Source organism: Ahaetulla prasina, chromosome 5 (genome assembly GCF_028640845.1).
Source record: "Ahaetulla prasina isolate Xishuangbanna chromosome 5, ASM2864084v1, whole genome shotgun sequence".
Lineage (NCBI taxonomy): Eukaryota > Metazoa > Chordata > Lepidosauria > Squamata > Colubridae > Ahaetulla > Ahaetulla prasina.
In genome coordinates, this window is record NC_080543.1 from 62909904 (window position 1) to 62932302 (window position 22399).

The window sequence follows — 22399 nt, forward strand, 5'->3', positions numbered from 1 at the left end:
CAAAGCATCCTCAGTGATAGAAAGGAAGACCACCAGGAGAGACCAGGAGAAGGGGGCAAGGGGATGGCAAAAGGGCAGCTGGGCTTCTGGTGGCCAAGTGCTAAGGCAGGACTTCCCTCAGACCCTCCCTCCCTATCATTCCAATTTCCTTCCTTCCTTCCTTCCTTCCTTCCTTCCTTCCTTCCTTCCTTCCTTCCTTCCTTCCTCCCTTCCTCCCTTCCTCCCTCCCTCCTTCCCTCCTTCCTCCCTCCCTCCCTCCCTCCGCGTCCAGAAAGGGATGAAGGGAAGGAGGGGGAGAGGGTGGCAAAGCTGCGGGTGGCCATGGTTTTCCCACATGGGGGTAGGGGTGGGCTCCAGAGCCGCACCGGCAAGCAAGCCATGGAGGCAGTGGAGACAATGGTGGCTGCTCCTATGCTGCTGTTGGCCCCACACTGATCTATACCAACTTCGTGGTGGCCCACCCAGGCCTTAGATCAAGCCCATGGAGCCACCCTGGATGCCAGCCCCCATGCAGTCGCCGCCTGTTGGGCTGGACTGGGGTTGAGGCAGCATGGGCCAGCCCCTCGTTGCCTCCAGGCAGCCCCACAGGCCAGATCTAACCACATCATGGGCCAGATGTGGCCTATGGGCCTTGTGCTTGACATGTCTTCTTTAGGTCAACAGGCAGCCCATAGGCTCTGTGTGGCCCCTAAATCTCCTCAGGAGCAGTCCATTGAAATAATTTACTGGCAAAGTTTTTGATATTTTTTAGGATTGAAGGTTTGCAGTACGCATATCAAGCTATTTAATACTGAAACTTGCAAATATGTTCAAAAATAAAGAGTTGTCCTGTCCACTCCAGTAACATGACCAGCTCTCCCCATGAGTGCTTTAGTAAATGCAGCTTCCAAGGAGAAAACAATTTTAAGTAATGGGTGTTCTGCTCCAAACTGGAGCAGGACTTAAATTTTGACTGCTATTACTTTACTCTTCAGATGAAGTAAGAATTAACCAGCCTTCTTTAACTGATTCACTGTTTTGTTTATTGAAAGTTAGACAGTCTGAACATCAGATTATATCAGATTGTAACAAAACATGGTCATGGGAACTCTATTAGAGAAACAACAGCAACTGCAAAACCTAAGTTCAAGTCCTTTAAGTTTGAAATGATTTCTCTTGGAGAGTTAAATGTGAATTTAAATAGTCTGCTGCATTGAAAATTAAGAGTAAACTATTTGTTTAAGCATGATTATCTCAGTATTTTATGATTGCTATTGGACACTCACCAGCTGAAAAGAATGTGTGGTTTCTTGTGAGAAAGATTTATTTTCACATCCTGCCTTGCAGCAATATTTCTGAGAGAATGAGAAAAGCAACAGAAACAGTTGCTTCTTATTTCTTAGAATCTGCAGACTAGAGCAGCAAAAATACTCAAGTAAATGAGTAAAATAAATGCATTTGAGAGATTAACACAAAGTATTGCTTTCAGCTTTCAGTTTCAAGCTGAGCATGTGATCTGCAGTGGCTGGTGCAACGGAAGTAGAAGAACTGGCTTTCCGTTTTTACAACGGTTCTCTTGGAAGAACCATTTAAATGTAGTTCCTTTTAGCCCATCTTCAAGAAATGCACTAGGTGGCAGTGTTGGAATGCAAGGAAGATCTTAATCAGCAATCTATTTGTTATGCAAGTCCTGAAATTCAGATTCAGGAACAAGATAACTGCACATTAGAAAAGTTTTTGTCCTCAAGGAACATATCCCATTTATTGTTTGGAATATGTTGTAATGTTATTCCCCTTTGGTATAAACAACACAATGCAGAGAAAATAAAAAGCAGTAAGCAAAAGAAATTGAAGTCAGGAGATAAGAAAAGAGAAAAAAGAGCTCTTAACTAAATTTAATTTATATCAATCCTGTTCAGTATATCCTGTTCACATCTTTCAGTCTTGGGAAGCTATTCTTTCTTTCACTATGTTCATTTACTGATTCATGCATTGTCTTTTGTTTGTCAGGTTTCTAACACTCTCAGTTTGTCAGGTTTCTAACTCTCTCTCTCTTATGTCAGCTCTATTTATGGTAATCACAATTTGCTTAACCTTCTCCTTCCTTTCAATCCACTCATTTGTTTTGTGATTTATTCTCTTTACTTGACCAAACCACACAATGTACTTCTTTTGTATTGGGTACTAATTTTTATCTTTTCTCACTCTTTGGATATCTTTACTAAACACATTTTTAATTTATTCATACTTGATGTTGCTCAACTATAGAGTGCCCAGATATTTATAGGTTTCATCCTGATGGCTCCTAATGGTTCGATTTCAATTTCTAATTTTCCATAAAACTTCAGATCATCCATCTAAAGTAGATGTGAAATTTTATTAGAACTTTTTGCTGTTTGTATTCAAGATTCATGTATTTTTTTTCAAAATCACTGAAAGTGGGATCATAGCAATAACAAATAATAAGGGTAATAATGAGTCACCCTGGAAGGTGCCCTAAAACGCATGCGCAAGATGGCTGCCTAACCGGGAGATCGGGACGACGACGATCCGGTGAAGTGGGGGATGGCGACGCTCAGGCGGCCTGCCGAGCAGCCTACGCCCCTCGGCTAGGTCTATTATCATCTGAGCAGCCGTGAGAGGGGTCTTGGGACCTCCTTGGACTCACGGCTGCCGAGACCGAAGCCGGGGAAGAGCGAGCTGCGAACGGCGGCCATTTTACTACTCGGCCGGGCGGGAGCCGAAGAAGGAAACAGCTGGGCATGGAGGAAGGACGCCGGTACCTAGGTGGCCTGCCGAGCGGTTTCGCCCCCAATCCGGTATGTCATCTTTCGGGCAGCCGGGGGAGAGGTCTGGGAGCCTCTCTGGACCCCCGACTGCCGGGAACGAGGCCGAGGGATGGGCGAGCTGCGGATGGCAGCCACTGGGCTATGGACGAGGCTGCGGCTTGGATTTGGCTGTTGGAAGCCGCAGCTGGGTTTTTCCCCCCGTTTCGTTGCTTTTTTGGCATCTGACGTCTTCGGATGGTTTCTGGGCTCTCCAGCTCTTCTTGACTTCCCCTGACCCCCTCTGGACTTGGTGGAGGGGTCTAGGGTGAAGGGCTGTGAAAGATCCCTCTTGTGGCCCCCACCGGAGGTGTCCTGGCCTAGCTTGGCCTGGTCAGGCCTAGCGGGGCCTGCCTCTTCTCGGACTAGGAGTTGCATTACCATCTGCAACATGGGTCAGCTGCATTTGTCATCTTGCACTTTATATGGCCGGCTGGAGTTAGGGGTTATGGCCATTTTTGGGACTGTCCGGGAAGGTGACTGGAGACCGAATGGTGTATTGGGGCCCTACTCTGCAACATCTTTTGAGGAAACATCTACTTTGAAATCTCGGTGACGCCACGAACGGGGGAGATGAATACCACCTCTATTAGGATGGATTTTAGGACTGAGCTTTCCGCAGAGTCACAATAACTTTTTACTATCAGATTGCATCTGCGACTTATACCAGCTTGTACCAGCTTTAAGCCAGCCACCATCTGAAGACATTTTGGAAGATGGGTATCCACTTGGACTTGGCATTACATCCTGCCACCCCAGACTTTACCTTGCTACCTCACGTCGTCTTCTCTCTCCTGTTTATGCTTTTAACCTATTTATGCGATATTCTGCCTTAGAACTCTTGCGCCTGCGAGGTGCCCCCGCCTCGCAGGAATGGCCCGCCGCATTATCAAGGGCCGGCCTCAATGACGGGTCCTGGGACCCACAGAGGTGGCATGCGAAAAAAAAGAGCCTTTGGGGGTTTTTAGATAGGGCTTTTTTAAGGGGTGGGAGGTTAGGGCGGGCGTTGGGGTAGCCCGTCGGGAGGAGCCAGTCCTGCGCGTGCTCGTGACGGTTCTTTAATAGGTTCGGAGGTTAGGGGAGATTGCGTTCCTGTTGGTGAGGGTGGCCCGATTTTCACGGTAAGTGGGAGGGGCAGATATGGCGGAAGGGGATCATATCGTTCTGGGGGCGCGCCCGATGTTTGCAAGCGGTCGCGCGCCCGATCCTCGTCCTTTTCCCGTTCCCGGATGGTCAAGACCCCAGAGCCTGAGCCTGCGGCTGATGTTATGCAACGACGGTCCGTAGTTAATAAGGCCCCTAATATATGACCTTATCCAGGGGCGCTGCGGACCTTATAGGCGTTACGGAAACCTGGCTGGGCACGGAAGGGGTGCGCCTTGTGGAGATGTGCCGCGGGTTTCCGTGCATTCCATCAGCCGAGGGCTCAGGGTAGGGGTGGCGGGGTGGCGGTTGTGATTAGAGAGTCTAGAGCCGAGGAGACCACTGTACCTCAGATTGCGGGTGCGAATCCCTCTTTGTGAGATGGGGTCATAGGTGCCAGATGGGTTTGCTGATCACGTACCTGGCTCCTTGCTGTGTGACAGCTGCCCTGCCCGAGCTCCTGGAGATGCTGGCCGGGGTGGCAGTTGAGGCCCCCAGACTTTTAGTCATGGGGGGCTTTAACTTGCCATCGTCCGGCTCGTCATCGGCAGCTCGGGAGTTCATGGCTTCCATGACGGCCTTGGACCTGACCCAAGTAGTTGATGGCCCTACTCACATTGGGGTGGCACTCTGGACCTGATTTTTGTCTCTGGTCAGTGGTCGAGATCTGGACTTAAAGGAAATAGTCATTGAACCTTTGTCATGGTCAGATCACTCTCTCCTTCGCCTGGACTTTCTGACCGCCATTCACCACCGCAGGGAGACGGAGCCGATACGTTGGTTCCGTCCCAGGCGCCTGATGGACCCGGAGGGTTCGGACGGAGCTTGGGCCATTTCCTGAGGTCTGGCTCACGGCTCGGCTGAGGAACTTGTTGCGGCCTGGGAACGGGCGCGGCGGGGCCTTAGACCGTGTCGTGCCTTTGCGACCTCTGACCCGGCGCAGGTCCCAACCGGCTCCTTGGTTCTCCGAGGAGCTGAGAGGATGAGCGCGGAGAAGGCGCCTAGAGAGTTCCTGGAGGTCCAGCCGTTCAGAAGCTGATCGGACACTAGTGAAGTCCTATACCAGGACTTACCTAGTGGCATTGAGGAAGCGAGGCGTAGCTCGCCTCCTCCCTCATTGCATCGGCAGATAACCGCCCAGCCGCCCTGTTGGTGACCCGCTCCCTCCTACACCAGGGGAGCGGGATGACCCGTGCAGGGACGTGCTGAGGAGTTTAACGGTTATCTATCGATAAAATCGTTCAACCGGGATGGTTTGGACCAAGATTGCGGTGATACGGGTGAGACGGCTGATGGTGGTCTTGGTGACATTTTATGGGATGAGTTTGACCCTGTCGCTCCCGAGGACATGGACAGGCTGTTAGGGAGGCTGAATGCCACCACGTGTTTACTGGACCCGTGCCCCTCCTGGTTGGTGCTGGCCACGCAGGAGGTGACACGAGGCTGGCTCCAGGCGATTACGGGCGCTTCCTTGGTGGAGGGTGTCTTTCCGGCCGCCTTGAAAGAGGCGGTGGTGGGGGCCCTCCTCAAGAAGCCTTCCCTGGACCCGGCTGTTTTAGGTAATTATCGTCCGGTCTCCAACCTTCGCTTCGCGGCGAAGGTTGTAGAGAGTATGGTGGCATATCAGTTTCCCTTGCACCTGGATGAAACTGTCTATCTAGACCCGTTCCAGTCCGGTTTCCGGCCCGGTTACAGCACGGAGACGGCTTTGGTCGCGTTGGTGGATGATCTCTGGAGGGCCAGGGATAGGGGTTGTTCCTCTGCCCTGGTCCTATTAGACCTCTCAGCGGCTTTTGATACCATCGACCATGGTATCCTGCTGCGCCGGTTGGAGGATTGGGAGTGGGAGCCACCGTTTATCGGTGTTCCTCCCCCTATCTCTCCGACCGGCCGCAGTCGGTGTTGACAGGGGGGCAGAGGTCGGCCCCGAGGCGCCTCACTTGTGGGGTGCCGCAGGGATCGATTCTCTCGCCCCTTCTGTTCAACATCTACATGAAGCCGCTGGGTGAGATCATCAGTGGGTTCGGTGTGAGGTACCAGCTGTATGCGGATGACACCCAGCTGTACTTTTCCACACCGGACCACCCCAACGGCTATCAAGTGCTGTCCCGGTGTCTGGAGGCCGTCGGGTCTGGATGGGGAGAAACAGGCTCAAGCTCAATCCCTCCAAGACAGAGTGGCTGTGGATGCGGCATCCCGGTACAGTCAGCTAAATCCGGCTGACCATCGGTGGCGAGTCATTGGCCCCGATGGAGAGGGTGCGCAACAGCGTCCTCCTGGATGAGCGGCTGTCTCTAGAAGATCACTTGACGGCCGTCTCCAGGAGAGCGTTCTACCAGGTTCGCCTGGTGCGCCAGTTCGCCTTTCTGGACCGGGAGGCCCTATGCACGGTCACTCACGCCTCGTGACGTCTCGCCTGGATTACTGCAACGCTCTCTACATGGGGCTTCCTTGAAGGGCATCCGGAGGCTGCAGTTAGTCCAGAATGCGGCTGCGGGTGATAGATGGAGCCCCGTGGCTCCCGTGATAACACCCATCCTGCGCAGGCTGCACTGGCTACCTGTGGCCTTCGGGTGCGCTTCAAGGTTTTGGTGACCACCTTTAAAGCGCTCCATGGCATAGGGCCGGGTTATCTACGGGACCGCCTACTGCGACCAGATACCTCTCACCGACCCGTGCGCTCTCACAGGGAGGGACTCCTCAGGGTGCCGTCAGCTAGGCAGTGTCGTCTGGCGACGCCCAGGGGAAGGGCCTTCTCTGTGGGGGCTCCCACCTCTGGAACGAACTCCCCCCAGGACTCCGTCAACTTCCAGATCTTCGAACCTTCCGTCGCGAGCTCAAGACTCATTTATTCATCTGTGCAGGACTGGCTTAGATTTTTAAATTTAGAGGGGTTTTAAATTGATTTTAATATTTATATTTCTATTTTTAACAATTGGTATTATTAATTATTGGCATTAGAATAAGTCTTTTAATGATTATTTTAATTTGTATATTGATGTTTTTATATGCCTGTAAACCGCCCTGAGTCCTTTGGGAGATAGGGCGGTATATAAGTTTAAATAATAAAATAAAATAAAATAAATAAATAAGATGCCTTTCCTAATGCTGACAAACCATATTTTTCATTTCCAATCACCAGTTCTGCCTTCCACTACTTCATTATTTTCATACAGACATTCTAATGTTTCTACTGACACCAGTTGTTTGCAAACATTTGATAACCCTATATAGTAATCAATCAAATGCCTTTTTATAACCAGTTCAGACCATATGAAAATTTGCTTTTTGCCATATGCAATTCTCCAAAACCATTTTATCACTCAGAATTTGATCTTTTGTATCTCTGCTTTTCCTTTTATTTCCTTTCTTTTCTATTGAAAGGATGTTATTTTCTTCTAAATGACCTTGCATTTTACCTGCCATCATGCTGGTGAGTAATTTAAATATTGTTGGCAAGCATATTGTTGGCCTGTAGTTTCTTGGCATGTTGTTGGCCTGTAGTTTCCTTTCACCAGATTTTTTTGAATCAAATTAGGATTAGCCAATTATTGCAATAGTTCATTAGGCTGTTTAGCTATAGTTGGATGTAAGCTAGTCAACTATTTGAGCCAAAAGCTATTCAATTGATAATTTCTAGGAATTATTTAATTTTTAATCATTTTCACTTGAAAAATTTTAAATTGTTAAAATTTCTGCTCATATTATTGGCTCTTCCATTTGATTTGTAGTAAATTCATTTTCAAATTCTTTTATCCATCTTGCATTCTTTCTAAGTTTCCCATATGTCTTTCCAAAATGATTGTTTCCTTTTTATTTGGTTTTCCATTTTCAGAATTTCTGTTGCCATTTATACTTGGTAGAATCATTTCTGGTCTGATTGAAATAGGTGGTTTTATTTAAATTGGATGATCTGTTCATCAGTGTTCCCCACTATTGTTATTTGCTGCTTTATTATTTCTAAAAATTGATTTCTTCAATTTTTCTTGTGCTAAGATAATTTTTTTTATTAAGCTTATCTTTTTCCTTACATTTTTTCAAGTTTTGCTTTTTCATATTTTTTAAATTACTCACATCTGATCTTAATTTCTTTATTTTTATCTCCAATCTGCTCTTCCATTTTGGGATTGCATATGATTTTGCTTTTTGTTTTCTAAGTTTGATATTCAGTTTTTCTATATCAACCACTGCTGTACTGTAGGCAAACTGATTGGTCTGTTTGATACATGTTATTTTAATCTCTGCAAGGGTCTTATTTACATCCTTCATTATAGGTGCCAGATCTTTTGGGGACATTACTTTCAATGCAGACAATTTTGTCTTTCTACTGATAATTCAGCATATGTCATAATTTTCTCTTTTAATTCTTCGCTAGGAGAGGAATCAATTGGTTGGTTCTAGTATTTCATATAATACAGAGATTATTATAAGTAGTGATACTGTTAGCAGCAATACTGCCTGACTCCCAGTAACTCTTCATAAATGTATAGCTATAATGAAGGGGTCCTTGGTGCTCTCTGAGCTTGATTGTTTTCTTGCAGACTTTTCATTACCAAAACAGTGGATTAGCAGGATGATGTTACCTAGTTTTGGGAATAAAACGTCTGGAAGAAAACAATCAAGGACCCCTCATTTAGAATAGAATAGAATAGAATTTTTTATTGGCCAAGTGTGATTGGACACACAAGGAATTTGTCTTGGTGCATATGCTCTCAGTGTACATAAAAGAAAAGATACGTTCATCAAGGTACAACATTTACAACACAATTGATGATCAATATATCAATATAAATCATAAGGATTGCCAGCAACAAGTTATAGTCATACAGTCATAAGTGGAAAGAGATTGGTGATGGGAACTATGAAACGATTAATAGTAGTGCAGATTCAGTAAATAGTCTGACAGTGTTGAGGGAATTATTTGTTTAGCAGAGTGATGGCCTTCGGGAAAAAACTGTTCTTGTGTCTAGTTGTTCTGGTGTGCAGTGCTCTATAGCGTCGTTTTGAGGGTAGGAGTTGAAACAGTTTATGTCCAGGATGCGAGGGATCTGCAAATATTTTCACGGCCCTCTTCTTTCAACCCTGAACTACAAATATTCTCCATTATTAGCTGTAATTTAGCTGAGCTCAGTGAGAATAAATTGGTTTACCCATGTAATTTAATGTTAGGGCAGGATGGTTACATATAAATTATACATAGCTGGCTGGAGTAAAATGTTATGAAATATAGTTATGAAATTATTCAGTGGTAAACTTCAGTGATCTGTATTTATATTTAAAAAGACTAAAATAATCTAAAACTCTAATGATGTGAATAAAGGTCCATTTTCTAGCATAACATATAGTTATTCTTAATAATGTATAAGTTTTTCCTATCTATAAAAAAATAGCAATAGCACTTAGACTTATATAGTGCTTTCATAGTGCTTCATAGTGCTCATTTTACTGAACAGGCAAACGTATAGGAAGCAAAGGGAACTATCAATGGTGATATGCGGGGAAATTATTTTACAAAAATTCCTGTTTAGAGAAATGTCTTATTCTTAAAACTTATCTTAGACTTTTTTTAAAAAAAAATGGAAAATTATTTTATTTCAATAGATGTATGGTATAAATAAAATGTAAGCGCTAATATTCAGGAATTAATCTGAAATATGTTGATTTGCTACTTGTGTTTCACAGAGGATTTTACTCCAGTTCCATACAAGACAGCCCCTTCTCTGAAAATAGAAAGAGTGATTCCTCCGTACAGTGGTTTTGGATCTGAAGAAGACTCTCTTTGCTCTTGCCTTAGCTTGCTTCCTAAACCTCCCCAAAAGGACTTCAAGAAATTCATGGAAAAAGACAGGTATCTGAATAAAAGTGATACTCAGAACCTTTTTTCTCTATTTGAATGAGAGACAGGAAGAGATGGTCATTTTTTTAATAACGTCAATAAAAACGGGCAATTGTAGCAGTCATATTTTCTGTCTGGTAGACAACAGATCCTATTAACAAAGTTTTGATCTCCTAATATATTTTCATTAATCTGTATAAGAAATCTAAGAACCATCATAGTCCATTTATCTTTTCTGGCCTCTACTCTGTAATCATTTATATATCCTATATCATGCTCTATTTTGCAATGTAGTCTGGGATTTATAAAGTAGTTTTTGGAATTAGGACATCTGGATCATTATATACTACATGGGTAAATTTTGGAGAAAGCCTGCTATGGAATTTCCCCACAGATTTGAATTCTTTCCTTATAGAGGACAATTACAAATCAGTATGGTTCATGGCCATCTCCCCAAAACTTCAGTACCTTGTCTTCTTTAGGAAGCGTTCTTAATAATGGGATGAGTGTGCACTTAGTGCAGTTAAATAACATATCAAAGATTGGAAGCCCAACAAGATCAGTCTGCTCTTCCTAGGAATATTATTATTATTATTATTATTATTATTATTATTATTATTATTATTATTATTATTATTATTATTATTATTATTATTTGCATTTATATCCCGCCCTTCTCCGAAGACTCAGGGCGGCTTACACTATGTCGAACAATAGTCTTCATCCATTTGTATATTATATACAAAGTCAACTTATTGCCCCCAACAATCTGGGTCCTCATTTTACCTACCTTATAAAGGATGGAAGGCTGAGTCAACCTTGGGCCTGGTGGGACTTGAACCTGCAGTAATTGCAAGCAGCTGCTGTTAATAACAGACTGTATTAGTCTGTTGAGCCACTAGAGGCCCCTCCTCAAACTCCTCTTTTCAAATGTTAATTTTAGTATGCTGTAATGCACTTCCCACAGCAGTTTTGGAGGGCCAATATTGAATTAATATAAATCCTGACTATGGGATGTTATTTTACAAATTGAAATTATCTGTTTTTCCAGATAATCTTTCCTTCTGCTTTTTCAGACAAGGCCTTGAAAGCAATATTTTGCGGTTCCTTGCACAACTTATTACTTCTGATCCCATCGCTAAGGATCGGAAGTTCATTATTTCTTATTTTCTAAGTGATGACACAATATCAGTGTTTGAACCTCCCCAAAGAAATACAGGTAAGATAATACCGGTAATTCTGTTGCAAGCAACTCTGATAATGAAGAGGATAGAGATTGTCCTTTACTTACAACTGTGATTGGGACTGAATTTCTTTCACTAAGTGATGCAGTCTAAGGCATTAGTGCATTACTTGGCAAAACCAATCCCTGCAAACCTTGTTTTTGTTAACTGAATCCCACAGTTGTTACAGTGGATAGAAAAGTTTACACATCCCTGTTAAAATGTCAGTTTTTGAGATGTAAAAAAAAAATCAGACCAAGATAAATCACTTCAGATTTTTTCTACCTTTAATATAATATGTAAGCCATACAATTTACCATATTTTTCGGCATATAAGACGCACCGGCATATAAGATGCACCTTAATTTTTTTTGGGGGGGGGGGGACAAGAAAAAAAGAATTTTGCCTCTGCCTATCAGCATGAGGATCAGCCATGTCCAGACTTCCACTTGATTTTGATAATGAGCAGCACAGTTATCTGTTTAAAACAAACCCTATAACGCTACATGCGTTTAACTGGAATGAGTGGGGTGGGGGATGATTTTCTTTCTTTTCTTTTCTTTAGAATTTAAGTTTTATTAATTAGGCAGGACAGTGATAAATTACAAATATAGCTTAGCATTGCAAAGATCTTTAGTCCATTATCCATTGCCAGGTCAGAATCCTAAAGTCAAATCCGTATTATGAAACAAAGTGCATAGCTAAAAATGCAACCTCAGCACACAAACTATGCAGATCAAACAATGTATTTGAAGCTGTAGGTGTTTCGCAAGATAATATTTTGCCTTTACAGCGGCCACATAGCTCTTGCCGATGGGGTCTCTTGAGGTCAATGTGCCTTTTTTTCTGGGGATAGGAGCAATGAGTCTTTGAACAGATTTGGCATTGAATTGCTTCTACTTTATAGGGATTAAAGCTCTTTTGGCACTTGCGACAAAGCTGCTTAAAGTATACCTTATTGGTTCCAGAAATGCACCATACATAGGCACTTTCCCATCTGGTCTTACAGTCATTGCAATGGAAATAGCCATATTTCTGTTCTAAGAATTGGAAGCTGGTTCTTTTGTCCTCTTCGTGGAACGACTCCCGCCTTCCTCAGCCTCACCTCCTTGTCCGACCTGCTGCTGGGCAAAGTATCCAAAAGCGTGTCTCGGCAGCTCGTCCCCCGCTCCCGCCTTCTCTTTGGCACCGCTCTCCCCCTTCTCTGTGGAGGTTCCCTTTTCCTCGGACTCTTGGTTGAACTTTCTTTCCCTCTTCGAATCCAAAAGGATTCCCGGTTCTCCGCTGCCCATTGCAGGGGAACTGGCCGCCACCTGAAACGCAGCTCTGAAATTTGCCTTGGGGGACCTGGCCAATGGGCAGCAGTGGCTGGAAAGGAGGGACGTTTCATTGCTCCGGCTCGGCTCAGCTCAGCTTGGGTGGGGCTACATTCCGCATATAAAACGCACCCAGATTTTTACCATCTTTTTGAGGGTAAAAAGGTGCGTCCTACATGCCAGAAAATACGCTAATTGAAAAAGAAACTGAAAACGTTTGGTGGGGAAGGGGATAAAATAAAAATAAAAAACTTACAATAATATGCATAAGTGTGGACATCCTCTTAAAAATAGGAATGTTTTGGTGGTATGTGAGCTCTTATTATTTGGTCATATCTGTTTTGGTGGTTTTTGGGGAATGATATTTTATCATATATTAGTATGTAGCTACATAGGTAAATGTTTTCAAGTTAAAGATGTTGAAGTTATATTACATCATTTATTTCAAAATCATGGAATTTGACAATGGGGGGAGGGGAAATATAGATTATACCAGGCATAGGAATAGTCAAGAGAATTATATTCAATGACTGGAAATGTATTATCCAAGACATCAAAGACTTAAGAAATCTGTAACATTGATTTTTGAAAAGGCTGTTTTTTCTACTAATTAAAAAAATGACACTGCATTTCATTGGCATAGATTTTATAATCTCTTACAAATACATATATAATATATACAATCTTGACACATTTTTAAATTTAATAAGTTAATTTTCCATTTCTTATTTTATTCTTTTTATTTTTGTTTAGATATAATAATATATTTATTGGATATGTGTATTGATTTCTATTCTTTTACGTTGCAATAAAATTATAAAATAAAATTCAAATCATTTGAGTTAATATTTTCCTAATTTTCCTAATTTCTTATGAATCCAGTCTGCTGTAATCCTAGTTTCTCCCAAAAGGATAGTATGATTCTCAGTTGCTCATGAAAACATCTAAAAATTGTGAGTTTGATCATTGTGGTGAAATAAAATAAGAGTGTCATTTGATTACGTTGATTATTATCATGAATATAGCAGGAAATCTGGGCAAGCAGGAAATTGTAATGATTGTTACATAGGCTTGGCTATGGAAAATTCAATGTGAGTGAGTGAAATGTATGAGTCTTGTTTTATTTTCATGTGTATAAGATCGTGTGCTCATGGTTTTCTCATTATAGGCGTAATTGGTGGGAAATTCTTGGAAAGAAGTCGCATTAAAAAGCCTGGGCAAGAGCTTTATAAAAGTGAGCCATCTGAATACTACACATCTAAGGACCTGTTTGTTGGAGCCAAAGTGTGTTTCTATGGCCACGTCCTTCTTTTGGTGGATGCTGATGAATATGCTTTCAACTACATGGAGAAGCATGCAAATGAGGCAAGCTATGTTTGCTAATCCTTATTTGTCTTTGAAGGCATATGTGGTTTTATTATCTTGCCTAAATAAGGGCGGCTCTGAAGATCTTTGTTTATATGTTGAGGATCAAAACAGCCAACATTGTTTGATTTTGTAAAAGAAATAATATGCTCTTTGAGTAATACATGCTACATTGTGAGTTTGGTAAATGCCATGGAGTTTATTTTGTGCCCGATGACTGAAGTTTACAGACTGATTTTTTATAATGTTCTAATCCTACCTTTGTTTTAAGAAAGGAATAATAGTAACAAAAAGGGAACTACTGATAAGGCCTGTGTTGTTACCAGTTTATTTTCCCATACAAAATACAAAGGAGCTAAAGCTAATCAAACAAAATCCCTAAGAATATTTTATCATTGTTATGACTGCTTGTTTGCTATAGTATTCATGTAAAGCCTATTGGATAAAGGACAGCTAAACAATGAAAAGATAAAACTAGCCTGATGAAAAATTTAGCAGAATTGTAGGAATTTTTAAAAACTTTTTTATTTTAATCCTATAATACTAGACAGTATTATATATCATTTCTATTTGATGCTTATAGCTACTTGATGTATTCTGTTGAAGTAGAGATATTTTAATAGCCATATGTTGTGATGACATTTTCTCAAATTAGAAAAGAATATACAATGCCATTGTGAAAATATATACAAGTGAAAATAAGCAATACTAAAATTCAGATCCATTTCAAACATATTGGAGATCATATTACAATTGTTGCCTTACACCATAGATCTGATGTGACTAAGCTTTTGTCTTGAATGCAAATTAGATGCAGGACAAAATGGTATCTCACTTTTTAAAACCATTACCATTTGTTTTTGCCAATTATTAGTATTAGGGCACAACGAATGTTTTTAGATTTTCTCACTCACTGGAAAACATTGGTATTTTCAGTAGGCAAATATTGCATATCACTAGGACAGCAGAGTAATCAAGTACAAGTCTTACAAAGATTGGTCTAATTTCTTAAATTTAAAATTTAAAGTTAAATTATATATAACACAGTTTCATAGTTTCTTCACCATATGGTGAAATTGTACTTGACATCCAGAACTGGCATCATTGAATCAGTCCAAGTTCTGTGCAAGTTGTTTGTTCTCTTCAGTTCTTTAACTTCTGGTTTTTGTTTTCTGCATTCTAACAATGAAGTGTTCATATTAACAATCTGACAAATTATCTTGCTTTCAAGGTAATATTGCTTTGTTTTTGCTGTTTTAATTCTTCACAGAACAGGCCAAGAGTTATAAAAACACTAAGTTTCTAAAATACCTTCTCCCTAATACTTTCGGGGGGGGGGGCTTTATGATGGTTTTTTATTCCTAGTAACTAGTCCTTGCAATTTTCCTGGAAAAGAATTTTTTGAAGTGGTTTACCATTGCCTCCTTTCTCGTATTGACAAGAATGGCTGGCCCAAAATTATCCAGATGGTTTCATGCCTAAGGCAGGATTAGAACCAATACTCTTCCAGTTTCTAGCCTGATGCCTTAACCTCTCCACTAAATTGGCTCTTCACTAATGTTATCCATGCTAAAACTCAGGAAAGAGCAGTGGTAAGATACAGATCGAAACTGCTGGCTTTCCATATAAGAAAACTGGGAGAGTACATGTGCAGTCTGACAGTATATTGGCACATGACTCTGAAGTAAATCCTGGCATTCTTAATAACTGGTAATTTGAAATGTAATTCAATGGATATATGTCATAAGGACAAAATAACAGTGTCATTAGAATTCAGTCTTACACTATACAGTATTAGGTGAAAGGATACAACAAAATCAACCTTGAACCTCCCTCATTTTTTTTTCTAGTATGCTATGGCCAATATCAACGTAATCCTGAACAAATTGAAAGTTATAGGAGAACCTCGGTCAAGAGAGATTAAACAGATTTTTGCAGCCGCTGATCCTCAGAGCACTTACATGATTGATTATGATGAGTTCAGGTAAGATTCTGAGCATCCAAGCAAATAGAAATTTAATTCATTTAAATTTTAATACGGCTGAGAGAGTGATTGACCCAAACTTACTCAGCTGGCTTTCATGACTCAAGCAGAACTTGAACTCAGGGTCTCCCAGTTTCTAGCTGGGTGTTTTAACCACTAAAGCAAACTTGTATTAATTCTATGAGAGACTCTTATTTATGAAGAGAAGAGAAGAGAAATAGAGGGAGAGAATTTATTTAGCTATAGATGTTCTCTGCTGCACGGGCCACAAAAACTAGTACAAAGTATTTTGTAATGCTTCCACTTTTTAATTCTTATGTAGAATATTGTTAAACAAAATGAACTTTCTAACATACGAGTTATTATATTCTTAACTATTCATCCATTTAGCCAGCATGTTTGTTTTAATTAACCCTACTATGAAAGATTTTTCCCAGAGCAGAAAAAGCAATTAAACCTTGGTCATTCTATACATAGATCAAAATGTTATGTTCATAATTATAGACAATATTGTAAGTTCATAACAATATATTTCAAAAGTATCTTTCCAAAAGCCTTCCATTAACACCAAGGTCTTTGCATACTTTAAATACCTTCAGTAAATAACAAAATGGCAGGTGAATTCAATATGCCGTTTTTTAACCCTATGCTTTACATCACGGTTGTCAAACTCACGTCATCACACCAGTGTCACATGACATATCAGGACTTTTCCCCTCTTCGCTAAACCAGGCGGGGGCGGGGCCAGCACATGACGCATGTGGCCCGCGGGCTGTGAGTTTGATACCCCTGCTTTGCATGGATTGAGGCTGAAGAGTCCTTTAACAAGATGCCCTATCAGGAACCTGAAGAAAGTTCATGAATCAGGCAATTCCTTCAGGGTCACCCTATACAAGTAATCCTCCACATGTGACCACAATTGAGCCCAAAATTTCCATTGCTAAACAAGACAGTAGTTAAGTAAGTTGTGTCTCATTTTATGACCTTTTTTGCCATAGTTGTTATTCGAATTAATGCAGTTGTTAAATGAATTGTGCAGTCATTAAGCTAACCTGGCTTTCTCTATTGATTTTGCTTGTTGGAAGTTGACTGGGAAGGTTACAAATGGTGATCACCTATATAGAATTGTATACCAAGGGAATCAGATTTATCGTATTTTTGTTGTATAAGTTGCACTCCCCCCCCCCAAAGTGTGTGGAAATGTCTGTGCATCTTATACAGCAAATGTTGCCAAAGCCCTGCCCACCTGCCAACCCCCACCCTTCAGCCTCTGACTCCCAGCAGTTTGCCTCCTTGCAGCAAACAGCCTGGTCAGCTTCAGCACAGCCTGATTTAGCACGAGCAGCTGATTGGCGGTTGGATCTGCATGCCCCATTTTTGGCCTGTTCCAGGCGGTGGGGATCGCTGCCGCTACCTATTCCCACCACCTGGAACAGGCTAAAAATGGGACAGACAGAGGCTGAAAATGGGGTGCGTGGAGGCGGCGATGGGCGGCAGTGGCGATGGTGGTGATGGGCATGACAATCCACGCAGCCTGGAACAGCTGATAGGCGGTATTCCGGGAAGCAGATCCAACCACCAATCAGCTACTCATGCTAAATCAGGCTGTGCTGAAGCTGATCAGGCTGTTTTCTGTTTGCTGCAAGGAGGCAAATTACTGGGACGCAGAGGCAGATTTTTTTTTCTTGTTTTCCTCCCCAAAAGCTAGGTGCATCTTATAGTCCAGAGCGTCTTATAGTCTGAAAAATACAGTATCTTATCAGAAGATATTTGATGAATCTATATCGATTATGCTGCTATAGTGAAATAAAATGTGAATATTACTGTAACTGTGAGTGTTCCTTATTATTGGAAAGTCATACTGATCTTGAGCAAATATACATATGTCTTTATAAAATAATTGTCTCCTGTTATGAGTTAAAACAACCTTATTTTCAAATCAGTGCCTTTCAGCAAGACACAGTGCAATCATTTTATCAGTATTGGAATACAACTTCTAATGTAGGAATACAGCTTCAGTTATTGAAGTTGACCATTGTTTAATTTATCATTCCTGACCACTGCAGAGTTTTAAGAAAACTAGAACTTTGCTTCATCCTTTTTCCTTAGAAGTAGACAGAATAATTTTGGAGATAATACCATCTCAAAATCACCCTGATTCAGATTTTATGATACAAAGAAAAATCATTTAGAGTTGTCCAGAGAAAATTAAAGTTTAAAAAATGTTCCTATCCTCAAATGTGCACAATCTAAATATCAGTAAATAATATATAGTTTAGAATTCCAAATTTAACTTTGGTGCAAGTTTTAAGTGTCATTCTTGGTTTATTAAACTTGCATATTATAATTCCATAGATCTTATCAATATTATGAAAAGCAATCCTAAACTGAGTAGGTAAAAGTTCAGAAATTGACATATTGCCATCATATTTTTCCCATCTCATTATTTTATGAAATTGATGGTAAAAAACAAGCAGTATAATGTGCAGCAAATACTAATATAATTTCAGCAGTATTTCATTTTAGGTAATTTAGACCAGATTAATACATGAATTGAGAGAGTAAACCTTCTAGAATGCTCTACAGGTTGGCAGTTCATGGACTATAATATTCTTTTGAATGATTTCTCAGTTGGGTTGAGCTTTAGGAATGGAGTATTATGGCTGCTTTAATCCTATTTGAAAGATGTATCTCAAAAATTCTGGAATTTTTGCTGGGCCCTGTGATCCTTAGTTGTATAGTACTTATCTTCTGTGCTATTTAATATCTGTGTCAAACCACTAGAAATGACCTATAAAGTTTTTGCTAGAGTGCTATTAATATGAAGATTTCAAATGGCTGTGCCCCTCTTTTTTAATCTATAAACTCTTAGGAAACTGAAAAACTGGTGGTATTTAGGGGCTAGATATGGTTGAACAGGCTAAAGTTTAATTGAGACAAAGAAGTGTTTCAAATAAGGAATTCTTAATTTGATAGAGGGATTCAATTATTATTGGATGGGGTAATACAATTTGGAGCATCCATCAGTTTAGGCTTATACTTCAACTGTGACTTTAGTTAAGAGAAATGGAATTCATCTTCTATATGAATTCCTTACATAAAGCCTGTGAACATATTTTTTTATTCAAAAAGTTCAGTTTATACAAAATTTAGAATTTTGTAAATTTATTTTTGTTGGGTCTAAACAGTCAGATTGTATTACACTAATTCAGGACCAGATGCATCAGTTGACAGTACATTTCAAGGCACTATTAAAATACTAGTACTTTCTTAAAAGCCCTGAAATTACTGGACTGAGTTAGTTAAAGTCCATACAAAAATCTATTTACGTTTTTTGTTTATCTTCAGAACCCATGTTTATTAAAATCAATAAAGTTGAGAGGGGTAGCAGTAAAACAAGCATTATCCAATAGAATTTTTTTCCTTTAGGTATATAGATGTCACTAATCAGTGATTGCTTATAACAGCTTTTAAAGCATAGTTGCTCTCTATGCTTTGAGGTCTGAATATTTTCTCAAAGAAAATTAATCAGTGTGCTCCCTATCTGAATGAAAAGCCATTGTGAAAAATGTAGCCCAATAATATATTAGTAATGAATGTTATTATTTTTTAAGCAATACTGCATGCTCTCTCATTGGGCATTTTAAGATAAAAACAGTTTTTTAAATTACCAATTCTAATCCAATTTGTCTTTGGAAAATTCAGTTATAAGAACTAAAATGAATAAATATTATAGTAAGTAAACAAACAAACAAACAAACAAGAATATATAAGGTTACTGTTGAAACTTGGTGTTCAAACAAATCAGCCATCAGTCCACGTTTACAGACCATTCATAAGAGACAGTAAAAAAGCTAAGAAGACCACAGCATATTCACTCAGCAGCCAACACCCAGATTAAAAGGTTTAATACTAGACAAGCAATTAAGCAGTAAACAGTACCCTAAACAAGAAACTACCATAGAGAACACCTAACTCTATCAATACTGGCAGGGCAAGTATTATGCTGTACATATATAGGGAGTAAGCCCCAAGCACACTAACACTGATGATGTTACCTAGTCAGGTAATGAAATTTCTGTAAGGAAACAACAAACCTCTTAGAACAGCTAGGATGCCACAAATAAATAAATACTTTTTCTGTTGCTAAGTTCTTCCTTCTATGTAGAAAAAGCAAACATAATACTTTTTATACAAGATACTAGTCATAAAGTAAGTAAGTAAGTTTTAAGTGCCATTGCGATACACATAATATAGATATTTTCTGCTCCATTATAGAATTAGATATTCTGTCATTTCTGCTGGATGACATGCAGAAAACATTCTGCATGCTATATATATATATATATATATATATATATATATATATATATATATATATATATATATATATATATATATATATATATATATATATATATATAGGTCTTTGGTTGTTCGGTTTTCTCCGTGTAAAATTGGAAGTGTCTTGGCGACGCTTCGATGAAGTCTCATTCGTCATCTTCAGGCTTCAGCTTCGTGCTTCTGGGAGCAATGTGTGATCACAGCTGTTTCTTCCTTTTAACTGCTAGTGGGGGTTTGAACTGATTGGGTGGGAGCTTGGCTGTGCTCTGATTGGATGGGGGTTTTTCTGTGCTCTGATTGGATGGGGGTGTGTCCTGTGTTGGTGGGGGCTTGGTTGTGCTCAGTCTAGTCTGTGCTGCAGGGGGATTTGAGCTGGTGGGCTGCACTGCTGTTGTTTGGCTTTGTGGTCGTGCTACATCTTCATAGTGGGTGTCAGTCTGCTGCATGTATGGATTGGAGGGTTTGAAATGGCTAATGTTGCAGCTGCGGTCTGGCTTCTGGTCCTTGCTCGTGCTTCCTGATTAGTGTGGGTTTGGGTCTGCTTTCTGGGTGGATGTGTGGTGGTGACATCCTGTGTGGACCTCGTGAGTGTGGGTCTGGTGTCATTCCTCATGTTAGGGACTCGTTTGTCAATAAGGGCGGATTTCCAAATGGCTGGTAGGCGGAGGTATCATCTCGTTTGTTCATGCTGTGTGGGCGTTTTTTCTATCTCGATGGCTTCTCTGATTATTCTGTTGTTAAAGTGTTCAGTTTTGGCGATAGTTCTGGTCTTTTTAAAGTCAATATCGTGTCCTGTGACTTTAAAGTGTTGGACCAGGGAAGAAGTTAGTTCCTCTTTTTGAATGAGTTCTTGTGTTCTTCAATCGTGCACTTATTCTTCTGTTGGTTTGTCCAATGTATGTGGTGGGGCAGGCGGTGCATGGGATTTCATATACTCCTTGATTTTCTAACTCAATTTTGTCTTTGGGGTTTCTTAGGATGGTGGATATTTTTGGTTTGTGCAGAATGCTGTCTTGATGTTATGTTTGTGGAGGATCTTGCTGATTCTGTCTGTGGTGCCTTTTATATATGGGAGGAGGGCTGTGCCATTTTCTTGTTCTCTGTCTTGGATTTTAGTGGGGGTTCTTTTGGATTAGTTTGGTAATCTTATTTCTCTGGAATCCATTGGATGTTAGTACGTTTGTGAGAGTGTGTAGTTCGGTTTTAGGTGTTGTTCGTCAGCTAAGCATTTTGTTCTAGAGATGAGTGTCTTGGCTACGGAGTTGATCTGTGCTGGGTGGTGGTGTGAGTGCATGCAGATAGCGGTTTGTGTGTGTTTTCTTCTGGTAGATGGTGTGTCCTAGGGAGCCATTGGGTTTCTTGTAGACTAAGACATCTAGGAAGGAAGTTGGTTGTTAACTTCTGTTTCCATGGTGAACTGTATTTTGGGGTGTAGGCTATTGAGGTGTGTGAGGAAGTTGTCAAGTTTTTCTTTCCCGTGTGGCCAGATTATGAAGGTGTCATCTACGTATCTGAGCCAGAGTTTGGGTTTGTGATCAGATTTTTCTAGTGCTTGGGTTTCAAAGTGTTCCATGTAGAGGTTGGCAATGACAGGTGAGAGGGGTGATCCCATGGGTGCTCCTTCTATTTGTTTGTATTTTTGTCCGTTATAGATGAAGTATGTGTTGGATAGGCAGTGGTTGGTCAGATCTAGGATGTGCTTGAGGGGGTTATATTTGTTTTGGATAGCTGTCAAGGCTTCTTTGATTGGCACTTGGGTGAAGAGGGATATGACATCAAAGCTCAGGAGTAGGTCGCTGGGCTGTAAGTTTTGTTTCTTTATGATATCTATGAACTGGAATGAGTTTTTTACGTGTGAGGTGATGGATTCTGCATAGGGCTGTAGTTGTTTGGCGAGAAATTTGGCTAGGTTTTGTAGAGGTGAGCCTATGGAGCTGACTATGGGTCTGAGTGGGGTTCCTTCTTTGTGTATCTTGGGGAGGCCGTAGAGCTTAGGGCATCTGGATGATTTCTCTCTGGGAATGATTCTTTGTTGGATTTCTTCGCTGATGGGGGAGGCTTTTATTTTGGATCTAGTGGTTTTTTCTAGGTAGGTGGTGGGGTCTGTTTTTAGGGGCTTGTATGCAGGGTCTTGGAGTAGGTTGGTTAATTTGGTTTGGTAGTCAGATGTGTTCAAAACCACCGTGGCGTTGCCCTTGACTGCTGGTAGGATTATTATGCTGGTGTCTTTTTTCAGGTTAAGTAGTGCTGTCTGTTCCTCTTTGGGTAAGTTGCTTTTGGGTGGCTTGTTGTTGCAGAGGATGTTGGTGATTTCGAGTCTGATTTTGTTAGCGTCATCGGGAAATCCAGCAGAAACCCGAATAACCAAAGACATATATATATAT

The 22399-nt window shown here is 40.9% G+C and overlaps 1 protein-coding gene across 2 annotated transcripts in view; it reads left to right on the forward strand.

Annotated features, from left to right (window-relative positions):
* The window catches only part of EFHC2 (EF-hand domain containing 2), a 58390-nt gene that overhangs the window by 22771 nt on the left and 13220 nt on the right, over positions 1–22399 (forward strand). For both annotated transcript variants that reach the window (XM_058186540.1, XM_058186541.1), the window contains 4 exons: positions 9630–9795; positions 10860–11002; positions 13491–13687; positions 15538–15671. In XM_058186540.1, the coding sequence (XP_058042523.1) occupies positions 9630–9795; positions 10860–11002; positions 13491–13687; positions 15538–15671 (640 nt within the window). The remainder of the gene's footprint in view (positions 1–9629; positions 9796–10859; positions 11003–13490; positions 13688–15537; positions 15672–22399) is intronic.